Source organism: Crocuta crocuta, unplaced genomic scaffold, assembly GCF_008692635.1.
Source record: "Crocuta crocuta isolate KB4526 unplaced genomic scaffold, BGI_CrCroc_1.0 scaffold13, whole genome shotgun sequence".
NCBI lineage: Eukaryota > Metazoa > Chordata > Mammalia > Carnivora > Hyaenidae > Crocuta > Crocuta crocuta.
The window spans coordinates 7,885,739-7,909,771 of record NW_027530007.1 but is presented as its reverse complement, the minus strand read 5'-3'; the positions used below and the strand labels follow the sequence as shown (position 1 = coordinate 7,909,771).

Sequence of the window (24,033 nt, the reverse complement as noted above, 5' to 3'; positions counted from 1 at the left end):
ACCCCGCCCGTGCCCCCCCCCCCCCCACCCGAGGCTCACCCTGCCCGAGTACTCGAAGGAGCGCACTCTGGCGACCTTGTGCTGCACGGTGGAGTAGTAGGCGAGCTTGGTGAGCGACCCCCCTGCAGGGAGACATGGGCGGGCGTCAGGAGCGGGCGGAGTGGAGCTGAAGCTCGTAGGGCCGCACGGGCTCCCGTGCCTGTTGTCACCTGGTGCTAAAACTCTGCGGGGCACCGACTGGGGGAAGGGAAGGAACTGTGGGGCCCGAACACGCTGCCGTCTCTGGAGCTCTGCCCCTCCCCAGGCCAGAGCGGGCCTCGGGCTGCCCACTGCCCCCGCGCACCGAGTCCTCCGGGAGAAAGGACAGCGTCCTGTTTCCGGGAGGCCCTGGAGATCACTAGCGGTTTCGAAAAATCTGTTTCTGCTCCGGTCTGGAAAACGACCCGGAGAAAAAGGCTAAGAAACACACGGCTTTTGCCGACAAGCACACTCGACTGTCCGTGGGGAGGGGGGGTGGGGGGGCAGAGGAGGGCTGTCTGGTCGGGAATGTTCTAGCAGTGCCCCTCTCAAAGCTCAGGGCTGGGGGGCCTCACGGGGGCAGCAGGGTCTCCTCCCTTCCAACCAGATGTTGTGAACACCACCAGGAAGCCCAAACATCAGGAAGCAGAAGACGCCTTTATTTGCCTGAAACACGTCCAGGGCCAGTTAGAGGCTCCCGAGCAGTCACTTTCAAGAGTGAGCTCTGAGGAGGCGGAGGGGCCTCGGGGAGGCGGGGAGGGGGAGGGGCAAAAGGCTGGTGACGGCGGGACACCCTGTGTGAGGGGGAGGCTGGAGGCGATCTCCCAGAGTTGCTTTGTGACGCCATCCCCTGGGAGCATGTGACAAGCACTCAAGTCCGGAAACCTCTGGAAACAGCAGGTATCAGAGGCCTGCAGCTCGTCCAGGTCACAGATCTCAAACCGCCGCTACCGAGAGCAGCCGCTGGGAGCCCGCCCGGTAGCGCGGACAGGGCCTCCCGGGCCCCCTGACCTGCCCTTGTTGGGCCATGGTCAGCGCACCCGCTCACGGGCTTATCTCATCGCCAGACCAAGGGCTTTAAGAGGCAGGACTCGGTCTTAAGCCTCCTTATCCGTCCTCCCTGCCCCCAATCCCGGCCTGGCCCAGAGCATCTTGGAGCGTCTTTCACCCCATGAATAAACTGAATAAACCTTACACAGACAACGCAAAGGGAAGAAGATATATTTTGAGACTTTTCAAAAGTTACTGCAAACAAGCCCCCAAGTCACAGAAGTCCAGTTTCCGATAGTGAGCTCTTTACACGAGCTTCCCATCACAACCAAATACGAGGTGCCGGGGCTTGTGGGGCTGCGGTGGGAGACAAGGTGTTCCGTGTGCCCCACCCCATGCACCCCGGTGGGGACTGGCCAGCAGCCAAGCCACATCTCCCTGCCCGCCCGCAGGGGGGACGTGCGGAGCAGGGCGGTCAGCTTCACGGGGCAGGAGGGCGGGTGCCTGGGGACAGCAGGGGGCTCGGCCGTTCGAAGGATCCCTTGGATTTTGTGACTGCCGATCTGGCCACAGGCCCTGCCAGGTCGCGCCTGCTGAGTGCAGCAACCGGGCGGGCGGGCGCGCGCAGCCGTGGATGCCAAAGACACACCGGTGGAGCCCGTGCCCAGCTCAGGGCCGACAGTACCCGGACCGACATCAGCCCGCCCGTCCCCTCCTCCAGCACCTGAGCTGGGAGCCCCCCCCCCAAGTTCATCCAGATCCACGGGGCCTGGCGCAGGGCCGCCCTCTCCTCTGCCGTCTTGGCCTGTCCTTCCGCCGTGGGCACCAGGTCACTGCCCCGCCGCCCCTTCCTCTTCACCCGAGGGGCCCGTTTGCTGCCCAGCAGAGACCGGAAGTCAAGTCAGCTTCCAGCATGTGCTCGTAGACAAAACGTCCCTGATGCTTTCAAAGCAGGGAATCCACTGTGCTGACAGAAGTGACGGAGAGAGGAAAAAGCTTGCCAAGCACACAGAGCAGCTGAGCTCTCCTGGAGCAGGAGGCTCGGGTGAGGGAAGAGGAAACGGGAGAAGCCTGTTTTTAACGCAAACTGTGGACAAGCACACTGACTCGTGGGCTCCCGGGGGGACGACCCGCATCTAAGCTGTGCTCACCGGCCGCACAAGCACGGGTCTGTCCTTAGTAACAAGCAGACACGGGACCCAGACGCAGGGGGGTTCTTCAAAGAGGAGAAGTGAACACTGGCTCTAAGGATATCCCTTTGAGTGTCCTTCTGGCCAGGAACCCGCCTGGGCTTGGTGCAGGAGGGCAGGCCGCTCCAGGACCCCCGGGGGCCATGGCACTTCTTTCTTGACTTCCCTCACCCCGTGGCTACAAGCCGGATGCTGGAAGCCACAAAGAACATCTAAGGGTAACCCAGGGCGAGCCAATTTTCAGCTGCACTTTCAGAACCGTTAGGTGCCAACCCGTTGTTCCCATGGAGCAGAACCCCAGGTATAAGTGCAGCGAAACAAAGTCTGGAACATCAGAGCACACACCTGTGGGTCCCTGTCACATCAAGGCACAGGCAGGTCTCAGAAGATGGGCAGAGCAGGGCCTCTCCCACTGCCAGCCCAGCGCGCAGCCGGGCACCGAGCTTAATCAGGTCCCACGCTCAGCTCATTCTACGGCCTGCTGTGCGCTGGGGTCCCCACGCCCACCAGGCCTCCCGGCACCTCACACCTGCTGCCAGCTCAGTGCCCCAAGGCACCGCCCTCACAACCCCACCAGCCTGCAAGGTGAGCACTGAGAACACGGAGGGCCCAGCCCACGTTTCCACTCTCCTGGAGGACACCCTCCCCCACCCAAGCCCAAGAGACACTTCAGTGACTCTCAGGAGCAGAGGAGAGGCAAGAGCATCACAAGCAAATGGCTCCAACAGGAAGGGCCCGGGGCCAGAGAGGGCAGCACACTTGTCCCTTCTAACATTACTGGCTAGCTTCACAGGTCGGGGCGGGGGGCTGCTGCTAGGATGCTTAGCCACCCACACATGGCTACTGGCGGCCCCAAGCAAACTGAGGCCCCAGCAGAGAGCCAGCTGAGAAGGAGAGGCTTGTGAGGCCACCATGTCTACTCCAGGGGCCTCACCCCGTGAAGCTGCCCCCAGGAACCCTTCATTCCGCTGCCGAAAGGGGCAGAGCAGCCAAGTGCCGAGGCTTGACCAGATTCTAGGCCCATGTAGCCGCTTACCAGCCGACCTCAAACATTTCAGGTCACCTATCTGACCTCAGCTCCTCATCTATGAAAGGCGCTGCTGGGAGGCGGCCGGAGCCAGCGTGAGATGAGGGTCTAAGGGCGGGGCCGGAGCAGGAAGGTCGGGCAGAGCCCGGGCGAGGCCGTGGGGTCACCCCTGCGGCCCGCGCGGGGCAGGGAGGCTTCTGAAAGATGCCGGCAAGGGTCCCAAGGTCCACGTCCACGTCCTCCGAACTCCCGCCAAATGTCAGCGGTCCAGAAGCCGAGGCAGCAGCGGGAGGGCTTCGGGCTGGGCCCANCCGCCGGCTCCCCCGCCCGCGCCCACGCCCGCCGCGCGCCGCCCAGCTCCCGGCGCCGGTCCGCGGCTACCTATGTCAATGGCGAAGCGCTTGGCATTCTCCAGGTTGCGGAAGATCTCGTCGGGGGGCAGCGTGATGCTCTTGTCCAGGCTGTCCCCGCTGCTCCCGCTGCCGCTCGCTCCGCACTCCGCCATTTTGAATGTGCCCGGCCAGCCTCATCAGCCATGGAGATATATGCGCATATATTTGACTGCTAAACGCCTCCCGCGCATATATTATGCTAATGAGTCATCCGGGCCCGCCCCTCCCTGCGCGCCTCTGTGGTCCGGCAGCTGGAGGGCCGCTGGACCTGCCCGCGTGCGGGGGTCCCCGCGGCCGTTGGCCCAATACAAAACGTCTGGGCGGTTGTCTTTGTTGTTCCTTCGCCGAGCTGGCCGGATGCTGACCTCCAGTGCTCTGAGCTAGAGCAGAGGAGGCTCCTGGGGCTTGCAGAGACCTGCCTCTTTCAGCGAGTGCAGCTGCTACCAGGGCGCGTGTGGCCCACCAGCCCCGGCCTACAGAGACGAAGGACCCTCGGTTCCAAAAGCCCCATGCAAACTGGGGATGCCAGGGACCCTGCCTTCCAGGCGCCCCAGCCTGGGGTGGACCATGCACCTGCAGGTGGGGAAGACACGCACCCTGATGGTTAGATCTGCAGACAGTGCAGGGTAAAGCAGGGCAGCCTGCCTGGAGGAGGCTGCCTTATGGCAAAACAGGAAATCTATAGGAGTTTGTAGGGAGCGATCTGAAAAAAATTCCTGAAGCTACAGCATGGACACGGATGGCGGTGGGCACGGGTTTCAGGGCCAGTCTCTGGGAAGCTCCTGCTGGCCAGGAGACCTTTGAGGGGTCAGGCCCCAGAGGCACTGGACGCTTCAGGGAAGAGCCCAGTACTGGCAGCAGACAGACTGTCCCTAGGACAACGGACTCCCAGGTGACCCTGGACTGGTTACTTCTGGTCTCCGGACTTCAGCCTCCATCTGAACATGTCACCAGCTGCATGGCAAGGCCTCCGGAGCACAGGCCTGTGGAGCAGCCCAAGCTCCATGCTCCAGGGGTGGTCAGGGGAAAGGCTGGCATTTTCTAAGGGGTGGGTGTGCTGGGAGGCGAGGCCTGGTCGGGGAGGGCAGAGGGTCTGCTCCTAGAGCACGCAGGCCTCAAGCACCAAGGACCCTGGGCCGTGGGTGGGTGCTGGGCTGGCCTGGAGAGGGTGCCTCGGATGTTCCTGTCGGAACGGACAGGAAAGGATTCCAGAAGGCAGAGGGGAGAGGTGGGCCCAAGAGGGAGGCTGGCCTGGCTGCCCGTCTCTCTGAAGACATGGGGGGGCGTCTTGGTTCCACCGCCCCTGGGTGGACCCATCCTTTGGGGAGCCTGGGCCCTTCCAGCTCCTTGCAGGCTCAGCCGGCACCTCGTGGTCCCCCTGAAAAACAGATGCCCTTTCTGGGGGAGGGGACTGCCCTCGGCGGGTTCACCCCTGGCACTGCCCGTCTCGGCCCTGGCTCGAGGTCGGCCTAGGGGAGGGCAGGGTGGCCACCTGTGGATACCAAGCAGGTGCCTCCAGGAGCTCATCCAGGATCAGGGGCCATTCGAGACGGCCAGTGTGGAGGCCAAGACCTCCTGCGTTTGGCCCCACGAAACCCCTTTCGCTGCAACAAGAGAGCCCCCTGCAGGCCGTGGCCTTTGCACCCCCCCGCAGGTGAACAGAGCTGGCAGGTCCTGGAGCTGGGAGTCTACCCCCTCCCCCCGCCCCCCACCTGCAGGGAGCTAGTGAGAGGCCTGGGACAGAGACCCCAGTCTCCCACCGCATTCCTTCCTGCTGCGCGTGGGGGTGCGTGTTCTCTGGGCCTCTCCTCGCAGCCTGCCTCTCCCCTGCTTGCCTGCCTCCTCGCATCCCTCCCTCCTTCCTTCCGCCAGTGGGGACCAGCCCTTCTTCCGCCGTGCAGAGGGTCACTGGCAACGAGAGCTCCCACCCCTGGTTGAGTACCATGATGGTGCCCGTCCCCCTTCCCCACGCAGACCCGCCCACCACGTGGCTGCCAAGGACACACGTCAAGCACAAGAGACAGACCCCAGAGGGCTGCTTCGTGAGATTTTATTGGAAGTCTGCAGAGCAGTCCCGTGGGCTCCCACGTGACCAAGAGTTCAAATTCTGAGTACAAAGTCATGACCACATGCACCCGCCCACACAGAGGGATCCTTTGAGGATCATGGTGGAGACCCCCACCCTCCCCTCCCCACAAAGCCCACTATGAGCCCCAACCAGACAGCCCAGTGCACGCAGGGCCTCCTGGCCACAGCCCTGCACGGCCCTTCTGTGCCCATCCAGGCTGACACTCTTTCCTATGAGGATACACCTTGAGTTCCGCCTTCACAAAAGGCAAATGTGCCCACGGCACGGCCCGCCCGCCCGCCGGGCCCCCCGGCGCGGCAGCAGCAGGCCCTGAAGAAAGTCCTCTACACGTGGAGGCACCGGCTGACCGAGCCCCTGACGCCTACAAATATCATAGAACCCCGGGCGGCGGGGACTTCCCAGAAGTCACTTGCTGAAATGCAAACAGAACAACCCCGTGGAGTCAGACGCTTGTGAGAAGGCGGCCCGGACTGTCCTGAGTGACCAGGACTCTGCGAGCAGCTTCTCTCGAGAAGGACCCTCCTGCTGGCCCGCCAGCCTGGAGCGAGAGCCTTCCGGAGAAGGGGGCCTGTCCAAGCCCCAGGAGAGACACACGAATGGCCAGAGGTGCAGGCGACCTCTGGGCCTCGGGGCGGCCACCCGCGACGTCCTGGCGGGTCACCAGGGCCGCCAGAGGCTGCAGGTGGGCTGGCGCGCTGTGACTGCAGTGGCCTTGGCCGGCGTGAGCAGGGGCGGGGGCGCGCTGCTGGTCGCCTTGGGTTCCTTGGCGGGCGCGGCGGGCGCGGCTGGGGGGCGCTGGAAATGGTAGAGCAGCTTCATCTGCGTGTCGCTGGCCGCGTGCAGCGTCAGGAACTGCACGGCCTCCTGCAGGCACCACGAGTAGCCCTCGCTGTAGTCCTGCTGCAGGCTTTTGGGACCGGCGGCGGCGGCGGCGAAAGCTGCAGGGGGNAGGGCCGGGCGGGCCGCACAAAGGCGCCGGCCCATTAGCGCACGCTAAATTGCCTGTGAATTGGCGCGGGCACAATGGGTGCTCCCTGAGGAGCAGGTGGGCCGCTCGGCACAATGTCCGGGCTGTGGGAACGCGCTCGCCCTCATTAGCATCCCGGGGCCTGATGCTGGGAGCCCCGCGCCTCAATATGCTGCCTTTTCCCAGGCCTCGGGGATGGGGGGGGGGGCCAGGAAAGAGTGGTGCCCCTCCCCGGCCCTCTCTCCCCTCTCCTCCCCCTCCCCGACGCTCCCCGCAGGCGCTGGTGGAGGCTACGTGGGGAAAAGCTTGAGAGTGAATTAGTGCTGTGCCTTCCAGCGGCTTGGGCACCTCCGTGTCAGGGACCTGCTGCCCCCCCAGGCGGTGGAACAGAGGAGCCTACACTTTCCCGGCTCTGGGGCCTCAGCCTTCCCTGGGCCCAGGTGGCGGGTGGAAGAGGGACCCAAGCGCTTTGGACCAGACCTCCTGGCTGTCCCCTGGGACACGTGGCTTCTCCAGAGCTGGAAAATTGGCTGCCTGCACCCCTGGCCCAGCGTTGGGTCGCTCTGGGGAAGCAGACCGTGCGACAGGCCCAGCATGGAGCGGGTTCCCCGGGCGACCCCCACCCCCAGGAGCTGCTGCACCCCATGCTCGGAGGAGCAGCGTATCAGGCAGCAGCATCCGGGGTGCTCTGCTCCAGCAGGTGCTCCTTGAGGTCACACCCGACCCCCATCTGGCAAGAAGTACCCCCAGAGCCGTCCGTGGAACGCAGGAGGGCACATGGTTCAGGGATATGCTTGACACAGGCGTGTGGTTGCTGCGCACGCGAGACTCGGGGAGCCCCTGTAGCGTGCTACCCTCTGCCCAACCTGCCGGGCACTCGCAGGGCTCGCTTCCCTTGGGCGCTTGGCCAGTGGGCGGGGAGGCAGGGGGCCAGGTGGCAGACACGAAGGCCAGAGCAGGGCAGGCCTGGGGCCCGCGTGGACGCGGTACTGGCTCAGATGGCGGCCCCCGAGGGTGGCCCTGGAAGACCGGTAATCCTGGTGTCTGGCCAGCCACGCTGAGGGCCAGCAGCTGCTTCGGGGCCCCCCAGCCCCACGCTGGCCCCCCGGGAGCCCCCTCTGCCCAGAGCCTCCATCTTCCTCCGATTCTCCGGGACCAGGAGGCCTGCAGGGACCCAGGGAGCCGCAGGCACTGGGGCCCCCTCCCGGGCCAGGGCAGGGCTGGCCAGGTTCCCGAGGCAGGCGGGGCCCCTGCCCTGGGGGCGGGCAGCTGGCATTAGGGCTCGTTAGCCAGAGTGGATCCGGGAGCACGTCCAGGTGTGGCTGGAAACTGCAGGACTCTAACAAGGGTCCAGTCACGTCTTTCCCTCCAGTGGGTCTTGGCAGTGACCCGCGGCCGTGACCGGCCTGTCTGGTGGACCTGCTCCAGGAGTCTCCCCTCCCCCGTCACATACAAGGAGCCTTTGGTCTCCCAGCAATGGGCACAGCCGGGAAGCATGCAGGCTGGTGTCGTGACGGCCAGGGCGGCTTGGCCCGGAGCCAGCTTAGGAGCGCCTCACGGGCCAGCTGGTGACCCACTGGGGTGGGTGAGGCTGGGGGAGCGCCCACGGTGGGAACTTCAGGTGACTTTGGAGGGCGAGGGTAGGCAGCCCCTGCTCACCCCTCTGCTCCTTCTCCCTCCTAATGGCACCTCTCTTGAAGGGGACACACCCCCGGGCTGGCTGTGGGAGGCGGTGACCCTGAGCTGGGGCTCCTGGCTGAGCAGAAGGGACCCCACTACAGACACCTGGCTCTAGTTTGGTACAAAAGGCAGAGGGCACGGGGCGAGCTGGGGACGGGCGTGCCGAGGCCGTGTGCTCGCCGCTCTGCCCTGTGGCCCAGGATGCTGACAGTGACTAGCGACTTCGATATGGGCTGTAGGTAATGCTCACTGGGGACACTTCTGCATCCAGAATGGGGCCCATGCTGGACAGCTGGTGTAGTTTGTTGTGTCCCCTGCCTGCTTATGGGCTCCTGGGGGTGGGGAGGGCAGCATGACTTGTCACCTGTGTCCCCTTCAACCACACCCTCCCAGCCAGCACCTAAGAAGTGTTTAGCTGAGGGCTGGGGGGACACAGGGCCAGGAGCAAGCGCCACACCCAGCCTGGCCCTGGCCACCGCCTCCACCCACACCCGCGCGCGCCCTAACTGCCTGGCTGCCAGCAGTGGGGAGCTGGGGACTGTGATCGGAAGTGAGGCCAGGCCCTTCTGCTCACTGCCTCACCCCTCCTCTGCTTCGGAGGGGGGCAGTTGGCCGGGGCTTGTGTCCTGCCAGCCCCCTCCCCCAGGCCGGCTCTCGGTCCAGATGAGACACGTGCAGGAGATGTGGTCCAGCCACCCTCCCCCNGGCCGTGGCCGGGGCGGGGGGGCTCCTCCTCCTCCCCCCCTGCCCTCCTCCCCCTGCACTGGGGTGGCTTTGGTCCATTCTTCAGTTGTTGGAAATATGAAATGAACGGTGTTAAATCCCAGCCGGGCCGGATGAGGGGCTTGGTCCCTCCCCGTGTGCGGGCCAGATGGCAGCTCTGTGGCCTCCGAGGCACACGCCTGGCCTTTGTGGGCCGTTTAACACTGTGAATGGGGCCANAGGGGGGGACCCCCCCGCCGGGGCTGCCCCCAGCAGCCAGGGAGGGGGGTCCTTCCCCCAGCCGAGGCTCTGAGGAGGAGGGAGTATTTGTCCTGCACACCCTCCCCACCCCCGCCAGCAAGCTCACGAGTCTGAGGGGTGGCTGGTTGGGGTGAGGTGTCTTCCTGTGAATGTGGGGGGCTCCCCTGGCTGGGCATGACTATGGTGGAACTCAGGAATCTGGGACCATAACCCATTTCTTTTTTTAATTTTTTAAAATGTTTTATTTCTGAGAGAGAGAGAGAGAGACAGCATGAGTAGGGGAGGGGCAGAGAGAGAGGGAGACACAGAATCCGAAGCAGCTCCAGGCTCTGAGCTGTCAGCACAGACTGTGAGATCATGACCCGAGCTGAAGTCGGACGCTTAACCAACTGAGCCACCCAGGCACCCCGACCATAACCCATTTCTAAATGACTCCCAGGCTGACTGCAGAGCAGACAGCGCTGCGAGGAGGGGGTGGGGAGGGCTCCAGGGGCATTTGATCCTGATGTCAGAGGAGGGTTTCTTGGTGGGAGAGTAAAGCAGCCCGGGGAACCGCATGGAGCTCCTCGGAGATGCAGCAGTGAGCTGCCCCCCGTCCGGAAGTCCTTCTTCTGGGCACACAGCCCGCAAAACCGGGTGCCGGCTCGGAGAGAGCTGTGTGCTCACCCACGTTCGCGGCAGCACTGCTCACAGGAGCCGGTGTCCACCGATGGAGGGACGGATGGCCCTCGGGGCGCTGTGCTCAGTGACAGAAGCCCGTCCCCGCCGGACAGACCCTGTAGGCCCCCCGTAGGCACAGTACATGTAGGGGTCAGATCCACAGAGAAGGAAGCAGGGTGGTGCCAGGGGCTGGGGCCAGTGTTTCATGGGGTGGAGCATTAGTTTGGGAAGGTGGAAGGTTCTGGAAACGGACCAATGGACATGGCTGCACAACCTTGTGAACGAGCTTAATGCCTCTGAACTGCACATTTAGTCGTTAAACAGTACGTTTTAGATCAAGAGTATTTTATGAAATATATAGATATTTAAAAAAAGTTTTTTTAAATGTTTTTAATTTATTTCTGAGAGAGAGAGAGACAGCGTGAGCAGGGGAGGGGCAGAGAGAGAGGGAGACACAGAATCCGAAGCAGCTCCAGGCTCTGAGCTGTCAGCACAGAGCCCGACGCAGGGCTCGAACCCACAAACCGTGAGATCATGACCTGAGCTGAAGTCGGACGCTTAACCAACTGAACCACCCAGGTGCCCCTGAAATATACGGATATAAATGTCAGGGCCCAGGGGGCCGCCCACACCCTCACGGGAGACGCGCCTTGAGGTGGCTCCTGGCTCCCTCCAGCGGCTCCGCAGCTCCTGATTACCGATTACTGGGTGACTCTTGGTGCCCGGAGGTGGGAGGTCGGGCTGAAGGTGTCCCCACAACACGGAGAGGCCTGCGCTGGACCTGGGAGCCCGTGGCCCCTTCATCGGCCAGGCCCCACGACGGACTCTGTGCGAAGACTCTGTGGCGTCTCTGAAAGGCGTGCTGGCAGCGGCGAGTGCCGTGTCCGAGGTCGCCCTGTGGCTGCAGACTGATCCCAGCCCTTCCTGGACACGGCCCTCCTCCTTTGGCCTGTCTGTCTGTCCGTCCGTATGGCTTAGGGGCTGGAGGGCAGAGGATGGACCCCAGCACCGGCCCTCTCTCTGGGTCCCGAGGCCTGGCCCTACCTGGGGGTGACTTTGAGGGGTGTAGATGGAGCCCAGCATGGACTTACATTGGAGACGGGCCAGCGCTCTGGCAGGGTGCTCACTTGACGCTGGCAGAGAAGTGGAGGAAGGCCCCCCAAATGCCAACAGTTTGGGGGCAAAAATTTGGTTAGTTTTCATCACGTCTGTACTTTCCAGCTTCTCTTGAGCGAGCATCTACTACTCCTGTAGTTTCTAAAAGGGCCTATACACGTGTAGGCTTGCCATCTTTGGGGGCGCTGAGACATTGATGCTTTTCAGAAGGGCAGTGGGTTTGGGGTGATGGAAGGGGAAACAGGGAGGCCAAGGAAGGGCTTCCTAGAGGAGGGGGTGCCTCAGGGGTCTTTGGAGGGCAGGTGGCAATGCTCCAGGTGCGGACCCGCAGACACTGCCAGGCAGAGAGAACAGTGGGCTCTGGGCTTGGGGGGCAGTTGAAGAGGGGAGCATAGTCTCCAAGTCTGGCTGAAGGAGGCATCCCTGCAAGTGCGCTGGTGTGTGCTCAGTGTGTGCTCACCTGTGTGTGTGCTCACCTGTGTGTGTGCTCCTCCATGTGTGTGCTCCTCCATGTGTGTGCTCCCTTGTGTGATGCTCCCCTTTGTGCTCCCCTGTGTGTTTGCTCCCGTGTGTGTACTCCCCCGTGTGCGTGCTCCCCTGTGTGTGTGCTCCCCCGTGTGCGTGCTCCCCTTTGTGCTCCCCGTGTGTGTGTGTGCTCCCCCGTGTGCGTGCTCCCCCGTGTGCGTGCTCCCCTGTGTGTGTGCTCCCTTGTGTGATGTTCCCCTTTGTGCTCCCTCGTGTGTGTGCTCCCCGGTGCATGTGTCCCCTCGTGTGTGTGTACTCCCCCATGTGTGTGCTCCTCCGTGTATCCTCCCCCGTGTGTGTGCTCCCCCGTGTGTGTGCTCCCCCGTGTGCATGCTCCGCTGTGTGTGTGCTCCCCTGTGTGTGTGCTCCCCTGTGTGTGTTTCCCTGTGTGTGTGCTCCCCTGTGTGTGTGTGTGCTCTGCTGTGTGTGTGCTCCCCCGTGTGTGTGCTCACTTGTGAGTGTGTGCTCCCCCGTGTGCGTGCTCCCCCGTGTGCGTGCTCCCCCGTGTGCGTGCTCCCCTGTGTGTGCGCTCCCCTGTGTGTGTGTGCTCCCCCGTGTGTGTGCTTCCCCGTGCTTCCCCGTGTGCATGCTCCCCTGTGTGTGCTCCCCCGTGTACGTGCTCCCCCGTGTGTGTGCTCCCCCGTGTGTGTGCTCCCCCCTGTGTGTGCTCCCCTGTGTGTGTGCTTCCCCGTGTGTGTGCTCCCCCGTGTGTGTGTGCTCCCCCGTGTGTGTGCTCCCTTGTGTGTGTGTGCTTCCCCATGTGCGTGCTCCCCCCGTGTGTGCTCCTCCGTGTGTGTGCTCCCCCGTGTGCGTGCTCCCCCGTGTGTGTGCTCCCTTGTGTGTGTGTGCTCCCCCGTGTGTGTGCTCCCTTGTGTGTGCGTGCTCTCCCGTGTGTGTGTGCTCCCTTGTGTGTGTGTGCTTCCCTGTGTGTGTGCTTCCCCGTGTGTGTGCTCCCCCGTGTGTGTGCTCCCCCCTGTGTGTGCTCCCCCGTGTGCGTGCTCCCCCGNCTGTCCTCCCCTCTGTGTGTGTGTGCTCCCCCGTGTGCGTGCTCCCCCGTGTGTGTGCTCCCCCGTGTGCGTGCTCCCCCGTGTGCGTGCTCCGCTGTGTGGGCACCGGTGCATGTGTGCCTGTGGGTGTGCCCTCGGCTCTGGGAATACAGAGCCTGGCACTGGCCCCCGAGCCCCTCAGCTCGGCCCCTGCCCTGGGGGGCCCCCCGCTTCCTGGTCCCGGCCCGCTGCCCGGCCGTTAGAGGCCCCGACGGGACAGTGTCCAGGCCGGGCTGGGCACTGCTCGCTGCCACCTCGCCGGGACTGGGGGGCGGAGCGAGGGGGGAAAGGCCCCTCAGCAGCTGCCCTCCCCTCCCCGCCCCTCCCCACCAGCAGCTCCCCTGCACTGTCCGGGGGGTTAGTGCCCTGCCCTTTGTGACGTTCCCGTGGTCAGGCCGCCGCCGCCGCCGGCCCCCCCAGCGCCTGGGGTCCTCCCCGAAGACGGCCTCGCTGTGCGTTCCAGCAGTGCCCAGACTAGGGTGCGACTTGACCCTGGAGGTTGCGCTGGGGGCGCGGGGGCGAGTCCAGGCCGAGGCTGGGCTCTGCCCTTGGCCTTCTGGTGAGCACACGCTGGCCCTTCCTATGCCTCCGTTTAACCTGCGTGCGATGGGCTCTCCCAGCCCAGCCCAGCTGACGGAGGGCTGGTTCTAGGTTCCTGGAGATGCCCAAGGCGGCCAAGGTGGGGTGGGGGCATTGCTGAGAAGAGTGGTGCCCACCCCACCTGGCCCCCTTGGCCCCCGACCTGGAAGGAGACCCCCTTGCTGGGGCTCACTCCTCGGGGCTGCCTGTGATTCTCACCCGAACGATGGCCGGTACCCTGCGTCGGGGTCACCGAGTCAGGCGTTCAGGGCTCTCCACACGCCCCACGTCCATGCCCAGCCTCTCCTTCCGTGACGGGGAGACCAGGGGGTGGCGGGACTTTTGCAGGGAGGGGGAGCGGGGGGGCTGTGTGTGAGGACCCAGGAGGTGGGCTGGGCTGGACCCTCCCGCGCGGAACACTGGGAGTCTGGGCACGAGCCTGCTGGGCTCCGGCAGATTCTGTGACTCAGGGGGTTTAGACCCTCCCGCAGAAGCGGCTCCTGGACGGACTTCCAGCCTCAGCTCTTACCCCAGGGGGTCTGGGCCATGGGCTCCCCACCTTAGGGGTGGTGACAGTGGCCTCTGTACCCGCCCCTTGTCTCCACTGACCACGGCTTGGCTCCACCCTGCAACCTGACTGTGGGGTGGGGTGGGGCNGGGCCTTGGGGGTGCCTGCCCTTCATGGGGGAGATCACACGTGGACAGTGGCCCCATTAAGTTCCCAGGTCAGATTTGAGGACCCTGGCTTTTGCAGCCCAAACCAGACCCCGTGTTCCCAAACGGGGTGTGCGCTAGTCAGCACTGAGGGAGAGCACAGACCCCAGGCTGGACCGGCCCCAGCCTTCGGGGCCTCAGTTTCCCCGGTGTGAAGAGGGGCTAGGGTGGACATGCAGAGGCGGGTGGTGTGGGAAAGTGCGCAGCCCTTGAGTCTCATGGGCCCCCTCCGGATTAGGGGCCTCTGCGGCCCACGTGCCCCCCCACCCCCACCGCCGGGGGCAGGCCCAGGTCGCAGTCCCAAGCTGGTTAAAACCCTGCGGTGTCAGAGAGCAGCTCGCTCCCAACCNCCCCCCCCGCCGCCCACCGTGGCTGCCCCCATTCATTCAGAGGCAGAGCCCGGCACTAATGCCGCGGGGGGCCCAGGCACACTTCCATGGCCCCGCCGCAGTGTGGGAACCACAGGCCAGCGCAGACCCACAGCCCTGCGCATCCAGGAGGGGCGCGTGGGGACCCGGCGCTGGGGGCGCGTCCGGCCGCTGGCTCCCAGCCCTGGTTCTGGAAGCCACACTCCCAGAGGCCCCTCCAGGGGTCTCCCCGCTGGGCGACCTGAAGAAAGGCTCTTAACCCTCCTGAGCCTTAGTTTCCTCAGCTGTAGAACGGGGCCGCCTGAGGTTTGGGGGGATGGAGCTCCGCTGTGTCTGTGACCTCCGCCCCCCAGAACAGTTTTACGTTCCTAAATCGTTGAAAATAAAGCATCCAAGGAAGAAAAATGTCTCGTGACGCATGAAAATGAGATGGAACTTAGGGCTTATGAATAAAACGTCACAGGAGCTCGGCAGGCTCACCCCTGTGCTGTCGGGAAGCCCCCTCCTGACACAAGGTCGGGAGGGGGTGGCAGACAGAGCCTGAGGCCCCGGAACCTGGGCGGCACCTGCGGGGTGGACACTCCACACCCGGCTGTGGGTCCTCGCTTCCACCCGGGGGCCGGGCCCGCCCGCCCTCCTCATCTGGGGGCTGGTGTGGGACCCCACTGCGGAGCGGCCGCTTTGCCAAGGCTGAGCGCCATCATGCCCATTTGCACAGGCGCGCAAACTGACAACCAGTGTGTCCCCAAGGCCAAGCTGCCCGTTGGTAGTTGAGGCCGGACTGGACCCTGGGTGAGGGCGGACGGGATCTCCTCCCAGAAGGGGCCAGAGTGGCGTCCGGGCTGTGTCTACTTTGGCCACTCCGCCCCTGCATCGACCACGTGTGCTGCTTCCAGGGTCTGGGGGGCACCTTCCCCTCACACCCTCCGGGCGGGCCCACGCCCTCAGAGCTGTCTACACCGAGGGAGACCCGTCTTGTTCTACAAGCGCCCCAGCTCCCCCTCCCTAGCTAAGTTCACTTCCAGCACAGTCTGACCCTGTCTGCTCACTGGGGCGGGCTGTTCCCGCCCCCTCGCTCCATGCTTGGGGGCGGGGGGGGGGGGGGGGTGGCTGCTGGAGACCGTGCTGGCCTTCCCGGCCTCGTGCACCCCATCTGATAGCTGGAGGGCTGGCCTGGCTGATCTTTAAAGAGCTCCCCTGCAGCCGGGTCAAGTCCCCGGGGGCTCCCGAAACAAGCAGGGGGTGGGAGCGCAGCACCCCAAGGCACGGGGCTTTGGGGGACAGCCACTAATTTGCACATGAATGTTGGAACAGAGAGGACAAGGTGAGCCAGGCAGGGTGGGGGGCCGCCCGATGGTGGATTAGTTACCTGGGAGGCCAGGTGGAGGCAGAGGGGGCCCGGGCAGCCCTGGGATTTGAAAGTCCCTTCTCTTTGCCCCGCAAAACGACAGTGACTCAGCTGCCCTCATCCTGTGATGGCTGAAGGAGCCAAGAACCCCAGTTTGGCAAGTGCCGTCCTAGCTGGGGCCCTCTGCTCCCCAGGCATTGTGGGGACCCAAAGGGTCACAGACTGGGGTTCAAGCTCCATGCCCCCCGTGGTCGCTCCTTGCTGATCCTGGGACACTCCCCCCCGCCAGCTCCTCTCCGACCTCTGATGGGACCCCTGTCCTGACTCCAAACAGCTTCATCAGCATTCCTTTTGGGTACCCGCATACCACAGACTCCACCCATTATTACTGGTAGTTTGGGGGCGCCTGGGTGGCCCAGTCGGTTAAGCCTCCGACTCTTGATTTCGGCTCAGCTCATGATCTCATGGTTCATGGGTTTAAGCCCTGCATCAGGCTCTGCACTGACCGGCTCTGTCTCTCTCTGTCCTTCTCCCAAGTCCCCTCTCTCAAAATAAATAGCTTAAAAAAGAAGGAGTAAATAACTGGGAGTCTGGGCCAGCTGTCAGGGGCTCGGGGCTCAGCACAGGCCGGCAGGCACGACCACGTTCCCTACAGCCGCTGGTCTGGGGTCTGAGACCTACCAGGACACAGCTGCCCAGCTCGCAGGCGAAGGCCAGAGAGGCCAAGCCAGTCCTGGGACCCTGGCCGGCCTCACACTTAGGGGAGGAGATGGGACCCAGCCCCCCCACTGCCGGCCAGGCGGTAATCACCCACTGCCAGTGGCTGTCAGGTGCCAGGCAGGGCGCCCAGAGCCCGGGCTCGGGGCGGGGTGTGGGGGACATGGGCAGGGCTTCAGAATCTGCCCCTCCCTATTCTGGCTGTCCCCAGGCCTGGCAGTGACCTCATGTGCAGTGTCCTGCCCCCCCCCCCCCAGGACTGAGATGGCTCCTGGCCTCCCCCCAGGAGGGTCTGGTGAGGAGCCACCTGGTGAGGGACCGGGAGGGGCCGGACCCCAGCCACCCTGGAGCTCACTCATGGGCCAGAGGGGACAGGCCCACCTAAAGGGCCCTTTTTGTGGGGCTGTTGCCCTGCGTGTGAAATGGGGTGTGAGGGGGTCTCGGGGCCTCACTGGGCCCGTGGACCCCTGCCAGTCTGATGCCACGCAAGGAGGCCCAGGGGTGCGTGGGGCACACGGCCTGCCCCCAGCCCAGAGGGGAATTGGGGCGGGAGGGCCTCTCCGGGTGGCTTCCCACACTCCTCCCCCGCTGGGGACATTCATCCTGCACAAAAGGCGCGTGCTGGCTTTGTGTGCGGAGCCCGGGCCCAGAGGCCATCTGGGGAGCACCCTCAGCAAGGCGGGGCTCCCCCAGGCCGCCTTTGAAGGTTGGGGAAGCCCCAGCAGCTCCCGCTGGAAGGCTGCACATCTGGCCCGGCTGGTGCCTCCCCGTTTCCGTGGCCTCTGGCCGTCCCTGCACACGCGGCCCCGCCTGCCGCTTGCTGCGCCCAGAGGCCCTCTGGAGGCGGCGTGGCCCAGTCCACAGGGCTGTGGGCTCAGGGTTCTAATCCAGACGCCACCGCTCGGGAGCTGGGCTCTCTGGACCTCAGTTTCTTCAGCTGTAAAACAGGGCTAGTAACAGTCCACTTGAGTCACATGCTGAGGAGGAAGGGAGCGAACAGAGGCGGAGCCTTCAGGTGGCCTCCCCGCACAGCAGCTGGCATTAATGTCACCGTCGTCAAGAACCCCCAGCCCCAGGCTCTGCCGGGCCTTGGCCTTGACACACCCACTCGTTCGGGCATGACCCCCGCCCAGGTTCTGGGCCGCCCGGGAGTGGCCGACAGACCAGCGGAAGCCTGGGTGTCGGGGCCCAAAGCGCGGCGGGGACAGTGTGACCTCAGGTGCCACTGTACTCGGGTGTAGCCCTGCCCCCCCCCCAGGGTCCTGAGCAGGTCCAGGAAGATACGTGTCTTGCTCAACCTGTATGCAGTCGGTGATAAATAAGTGTGCAGTTCCTCGCGACACCGCCCCACATGCCCCTGGGCACCCCCAAGTCTGACCTCAGCCCTGGGCCCGGCTCATTGGCTCCGCTGTGGGCGTAGCAGCCGGTGCAAGGGGTGGGGGCCCCGGCCCCGAGGAAACGCTCCCGCTGACTGCGGCCCGAGGGGGCCAGAGGCCTGGATCATCAGGCCGGGGGGCGGGGGCAGAGCTCCGTGCACGTCCCTCCCGTGTGGGGGCCGTTCTGCCTGGGCAGCTGGACGGGTGGCGGCGACAGTCTGAGGGGCTCTCCACGCAGAGGCCCTTCCTTGCCGGCGACTTCTGGGGCCGGTGCTCGGCAGACAGGACCTCTGTGAGGACCCTACCCCCGCTCCCGCTGGGGGGGCCATCCTTGAGGGGGTGTCCTGCTGGCCCCGAGATAATCCGGGCTTTGGAGAGGGTGTGAGAGGCTGCCCACCGACTTTCCCACAGCCCCACATAAAGGGCCGGCCGCCAGCTGCTCTCTCACAAAAGGCTCCCAGCCANGGGGGGGGGGGGGGGGGGGGGGGGGGGGTGAGCAGAGGAGCGGCCGAGGCCTACCTGGCCACCCCCAAGCCGCCCGCGTCCTCAGGGGCAGCAGCCGCCTGCTGACCATCAAAGGGCCTGGGAGGTCCCCAGGGCGGGGGCCGGGGCAGCCTGCGCGGCCACCCTGGCCAGCCACGTGCCTGCCTCCCCGCGTGCCGGCCAAGGCTGGCTTGGTGCCTGGGCCTGTCACTCACCCTGGTCACCTGGGGCGGAGGGCCGCTCAGGGGGACCCTTCACTCCCCTGGCGCGATGCTGGGCGTGGCCACCCCTTCTCTGCCCCACACAGCCTGGCACCCCTGCTCCTCCCCCCCCACCCCTACTCCATCACACAGCACAGGTGACAGGGCAGCGACACTGCAGGGACGGGGCCGGCAAGGCCTCCCCCCGACCTCGGCACCCTCATCCGAGGGGCAGGACCGCGTGGCCCCTTCCCCGGGCTGGTGGAGGGGCCTCCTGAGATCAGCTGTTTAAAAACACCAGGTCCCGGGGAAGCCGGGTGGGGCGGGGAATTAACTGTCCAAGCACCTCCGGAGATGACCTTGTAATATGAGGACCAGCCTGGGGGAGCGAGGGGGGCCGGCTGGAGCCCGGCCTTTGAGAAAGTGAGATGGAGGCCGCTGCTCTGCCCGTAGGCACCGGCTCTGAGCCGCACCTCGGCTCTCCCCGCAGCCGCTCGCCTCGCCCCGAGAGCAGGGCCAGGCCCGGCAGGTGCCGCAGAGCCGCACAGGTGTGAGAGGCCTGAGCATGGCTCCCGAGGGTGGCGGCGGTCAGGGGGTGGCCAGGGAGGACCTCTGACCGGTGCCCGGAGGACGGGAAGGCAGGGTGCGCGCGGGGCCCCCCGGGTCGGCACTGGCCCCTGCACCCGGGCAGGCAGCTGCAGTGCTGGCGGCTGCCCTGTGAGGATCAGACAGCAGGACTTGGTCGCAGGCCACATCCTGGCCGGTGCCCCACGTGTCCCCTGCCACCGCCCACACGCCCACCTGCTGGGGAGCCCCTGGGGGGGAGGGAGGAGCCCCATTCTCCCCCCCCACCCCTGCACTTTGTCCGCCGGGCCGCTGATTGGTGGCAGAGAGCGGGAAGGCACATGAGTCCCGGGCCCCAGCGCCCAGCCCAGCATAAAGGCACTGCCACTGCCGCCTGTGACCACCCTCTGGCCCCTCATGCCTGGTCGCACCCCAGAGTGAAGACGGGATGGGCTCTGGGGCCCCGCGGTTGGGGAGGGAGTGGGGCGGGGCAGATGCCCNGAGCACTGCAGCCAGTGGGGGGGTGGGGGTGCGGTGGCTAGGAGGGGCTCCCTCTGAGGGAGCACCCCCACCGTGGCCGGCTCCCCCAGCCCACTCCCCACAGCCCCTGAGCCCTGGCACTTGAGGGACGGTGATCTTCTCNGTCTTCCGGCAGGTCCCCCAAGTGTCGCACCCCATGTATTCCCAGGGTGATCGCTGCCTTCTACGCGGTAGCATCACGGCTGAGAAACTGCTTTGTTCTGGGCCCAACCCAGCGTCCTTCTCTGGGCCCACGCTGGGTGTTTTGCCCGGGCAGGGCCGGGGGCCCCGTCTTAGCGGGGTGAGGGGGGAACCACCACGCTCCCGTCTCTGACCAGGTGGGTTGAAGGGGGCAGACACCTCCGGCTCCAGCAGACACCAGCACAGGGTCTGGGGTTTGCTGCCCCCTGGTGTTCTGTGACCTGACCGTGGCCACGGCCCGGCTCCCCGGGCTCAAGGTGTCCCCCTAGCGGAGGTGAGGGTCCCTGGGGATCCACAGCTGCCCCAACCCTAGCCGCAGAGGTGGAGGGAATGCCCAGGCCTGGGCGGGTCTTCTGGTAGATTCCAGGAAAGGGGGCGGGGAGACGCTGGCCCAGGCGGGAAGCTGTCTCCTGGGAAAGCACCGGGCTCCCAGCGAAGTGGACCTTGTACAGACAGGCACTCAGAGAGGGGAAAGGTCAGTGGAGGGGCAGTGACCACGGCGGCCGACAGCCCGCCTCGCTAATGGTGTAGCTCTAGCTTGAGGGGCCCCAAGCTGCCCCCCATTCGTGGGGCCCCCTCGGTGCTCCCCAACTTCACACTCAGTGTTCTTGCTACAGTCAGCATGCCTTTCCTGTGTGGGCAGGACAGCCTGGACGGCCATCCCTGTGTCCCACCACCCAGCATGCAGCAGGCGCTTAATAAATGTGGGCAGAGCAGAGCATCGCTTCCTGGAGGCCGGGGCAGCTGAGTCAGGAGGAGGCCCTGCAGGCTCAGGACCCTCCCGGCTTCGGCCGTGGGGCACCACCCCTGCCTCGCTGGCTGGCCTATCTCGCGGCCTAACCCAGGGCGGGCCTGCGGCTGTGGACTTGACCCCTGCTTTCTGGGTCCTGGTTCCAGGGAGCCCGTCTGTCCTGTGGCAGGTCTGGAAGCAGCAGCGTCGGGGGGCCCACGGATAGCCTATCTTATCTGGGGGCACACTTGTGCCTGAGGGTCTGTCCCACAGAAGGGGACACGGACACGCAGGCCTGGGGACACTCACTGGGTGAGGAGCAGCCTGTGGCCCCGCAGGCCCCGCCTCCCGCAGTGGGTGGGGGTCAACATGCCCAGGCAGGGGCGCTGGCGGCTGGGGCCTGCCCCATAAATGCTGCCTGAACGGAGTGAGGGCACGAGACCCTGGCCACACACCGACATTCGTGCGCTCAGGGTCTTCTTTGTAAAATGGCATCCGGTGTGGGGCGCCTGGGGGCTCAGTCGTTCACCGTCCAGCCCGGGGTCTCTGCTCAGGTCGTGATCTCACAGTTTGTGTGATCCAGCCCTGCGTCGGGCTCTGTGCTGAGCATGGAGGCTGCTTGGGATTCTGTCTCTCTCTTTCTCTCAAAATAAATAAATAAACAAAAAAAGATGACATCCAATGACCTTGTTTAAACAAAAGAGAAAGGCAAAGTAGAGTCACACTTTTTATTTCATAATGACAACTGAGGGGAAAAACATGATTATGGAATATCCTGAAAACAGAACCACTGCCCCAAAATAGCCACATCCTCTCCACGGGGTGGGGGAGGGGCGCACACGCAGCCTGCAGCCTGGGGCTTCCTGTGTGCGGCTGGGGCCTGTCCCCTGTCCTGGGAAGGACCTCGGAGGCCGTGGACTGGGGGCTTCTATGCTACCCAAGTGCAGCACGTCGGTTCAGGGTGCATCTCTTTTTATTTTTTAAGTGACCTTCTTATTTTGGTGTAATTCACAGAGAGTTGTACGAGATACAGAAAGACTGCGTGTGCCCTGTGCCTGGCTTCCCCCGGGCGCAGCGTCCTGCAGAGCTGTGTTTCGCGGCTTACGGGGATATTGACGCTGACGTGGCAAGATACAGAACATTCGATCCACAGGAGGGCCCCTCCTGCTTTCTTTTTACAAGTTTCTTGATTTATTTTTAAAAACTATTACAAAATATACATAAGATTTGCCGTCCTAACCATTTGTCAGTGCACAGCTCGGGGGCATTAAGCACACCCACGCCGTGGCCATGCCCGCCACGCGTCTCCAGGGCTTTCCGTCTTCCCACACGGGCGCTCTGCCCGTTAAGCACTGTGCTCCCCAGTAGCCCCTGGGGCTCGCTCTCTCCAGGCACTTGACGGCACTCGGCCCCTCGTGCAAGTGGATTCAGAGGGAATTCGCCCCTGTGACTGGCTTAGTTCAGCGAGCACGGGGTCCTCTAGGTCAGCCACGCAGCAGCGCGTGTCCGAGCTCCGGTGACATTCCACGGATGGGTCCATGCACGTGTGAGGGACACCCGGGCCACGCGACTAATGGTGGTGTGCCGGCCCGGGAGGTCCTCGGACAGGGCCTGGACCTGCTTCATCTCTGAAGCCCTCAGTGCAGGGCTGAGGGCAGGGCGGGAGGGAGGGCGGGGCGCGCGGCAGACAGGAACCGTCCTGACTGCCTGGAAGACCTCTCTTCTGGGGAAACGTGGGTTCCCTCGAGGCTGGCCTGGGGGCCCGGCCATCACCAGCAGTGAAAGCTAGCACATCACCGTTTTTCGTGTAGAAGTGAAACCCACGTGGTGCAGGAGAGAAGAAAGCAGAAAGCGGAAGTTGGCCCTTCGGGGAGCCCTCCCCACGCCCCCAGTGGAAAGACGCCTGACGTGTCACACGGTGCGGGAAGCCAGCTGTTTCCATGCACACGCCAGGTCCTCGCGGCCATCCGCGTGTGGCTGTCGGGCCGGCACGAGCCCAGAGAGAGCACTTCCTTTCTCCTGTGGCCCCGACTGCCAGGCGCCTGCCCGAGCCGTGAGGCTGGGGGATGGCCTGTGACAGTCAGGGCCACTCCCGCGGGCGCTGGTAGACGGGACCGGGTTTGGGCTGTGCTGCGTCTGAGTGCGGCCGGGAGCAGGGAACTCCGGGACCGGGGTCTCCTCGCCGCCGCCGGGAGCAGACTGGATCCAGGCGCACGGGGTCCGTGTCCCTGAGCATGCTGACGCAGCACGACGTCGCTTAACTGAGCGGGAGCGCCAAGCCGGGTTCCCGGCGCGCGCCAGCCCTCCGCGGACGGCGGCTCTCCTCCACCTCGCGTGTGCCCAGCGGCCTTGTGCTGAGTGCCCGCTCCGTGCGGGCGCTGGGGACACAGCTCCTTGTCCTCAGGGTCTCACACTTCGCTTGGACGTTGCCCTGAACTGTGTGAGCCCCAAATTCATGAGTTGAAGCCCTGACTCCCAACTTGGCTGCATTTGGAGACAGGGCTTTCAGGAGCCTGACCCCACAGGCCTGGTGTCCTTTAGAAGAAGGGACACCTGAGGTCTCCATCGCTGTGTGTGCACAGAGCAAGGTGGTGCGAGGGCACAGGGACACGGCAGCGCCCACCATCCAGGGAGAGAGGCCTTGGGACCGCCTCACCGGCACCTTGATCTTGGACTTCCTGCCCCCCGATCCGGGAGAATACAGATGTGTGTTGTTTTGTCACCCACCCGGGGCACGCGGTCACGACAGCCCAGAGGACTGCCAGGTCCCAGCCCCTCCAAGGCAGTCCCCACCCCGCCCCGGCCCCCCGCCCCGCTCTCTCCAGGCCAGACCCGCCTGTTCTGGAATGACCACCACCCTGGCACCGCGGGACTGGCTTCTCCCTCAGCGGGAAGACTGTGAGCCTCACCGAGGCTGCTTCAGGTGCCCGATGCTCCCGTCCCGCCACACCCCTCCTGCCAGAGTGCCAGTCCTGCCCTGTCCGGGGCCTGGATGGGACAGGGAGCCCTCTGCCTTCCAGAACTCTCCCTGAGCGGAGGCCGAGAGGCAGTGCTGAGCAGTGAGGAGTGCTGGGAACGCTTCCCCTGCCCATGCCCGCCGGCTCCTCTGGAGCTGTGGCCCCCTTGCCTGCCCCACGCCCCGCCTCGGTTTCCTTGTCTGAAAAGCCATGGTCCCCAGGTGCTGACCGTGTGCAGCATGGGGCTGCTGTGGGCGTGAGGCCTGCACCAGGGACGCGTGCAGGTGAACTGCTGTCCTTCCTGCGGCCCCGGGAGGAGCCAAGGGCACNCGGGACGGTGGGGGGGGAGGGTTTGGAGAGGCAGCAAGGGCGCTGAGCGGCCCTGGCCAGAGGCAGCAGCGGGTGTGGGCGGGGCAAACACGGCCCTGGTGACGGCTGCAAAAGGTGCCCCAGCCGCTGCCCTGGCAGCAGAGACAGGGGCCTGGGGAGAGAGGGCTGAGGGCCCGTGGGCGGGACATGGGGGGGCGCGGCCACTCCCAGGGGCCTGGTTTTGGGCGGGAGGAGGTGGGGGGGTGCTGGGGCACCCCAGGCTTGGGGCAGGGGCAGACGGGGGT

General features: G+C 65.1%; 2 protein-coding genes across 2 annotated transcripts in view; both read right to left on the bottom strand.

The window, feature by feature from the left end:
- PANK4 (pantothenate kinase 4 (inactive)) overlaps positions 1-3,734 on the bottom strand; it is a 14,991-nt gene extending 11,257 nt beyond the window's left edge. The window contains exons 1-2 of the mRNA XM_077763998.1: positions 3,607-3,734; positions 40-122 (exon numbers count right to left, since the gene is read on the bottom strand). Coding sequence (XP_077620124.1) covers positions 40-122; positions 3,607-3,730 — 207 coding nt within the window. The 5' untranslated portion in view covers positions 3,731-3,734. The remainder of the gene's footprint in view (positions 1-39; positions 123-3,606) is intronic.
- Positions 3,735-5,823: 2,089 nt separating this feature from the next.
- On the bottom strand, positions 5,824-6,690 carry HES5 (hes family bHLH transcription factor 5). The gene has a single exon (XM_077763997.1). It carries the CDS (start codon positions 6,688-6,690, stop codon positions 6,364-6,366), a length of 327 nt encoding a protein of 108 aa, XP_077620123.1. The 3' UTR covers positions 5,824-6,363.
- Positions 6,691-24,033: the final 17,343 nt, after the last annotated feature.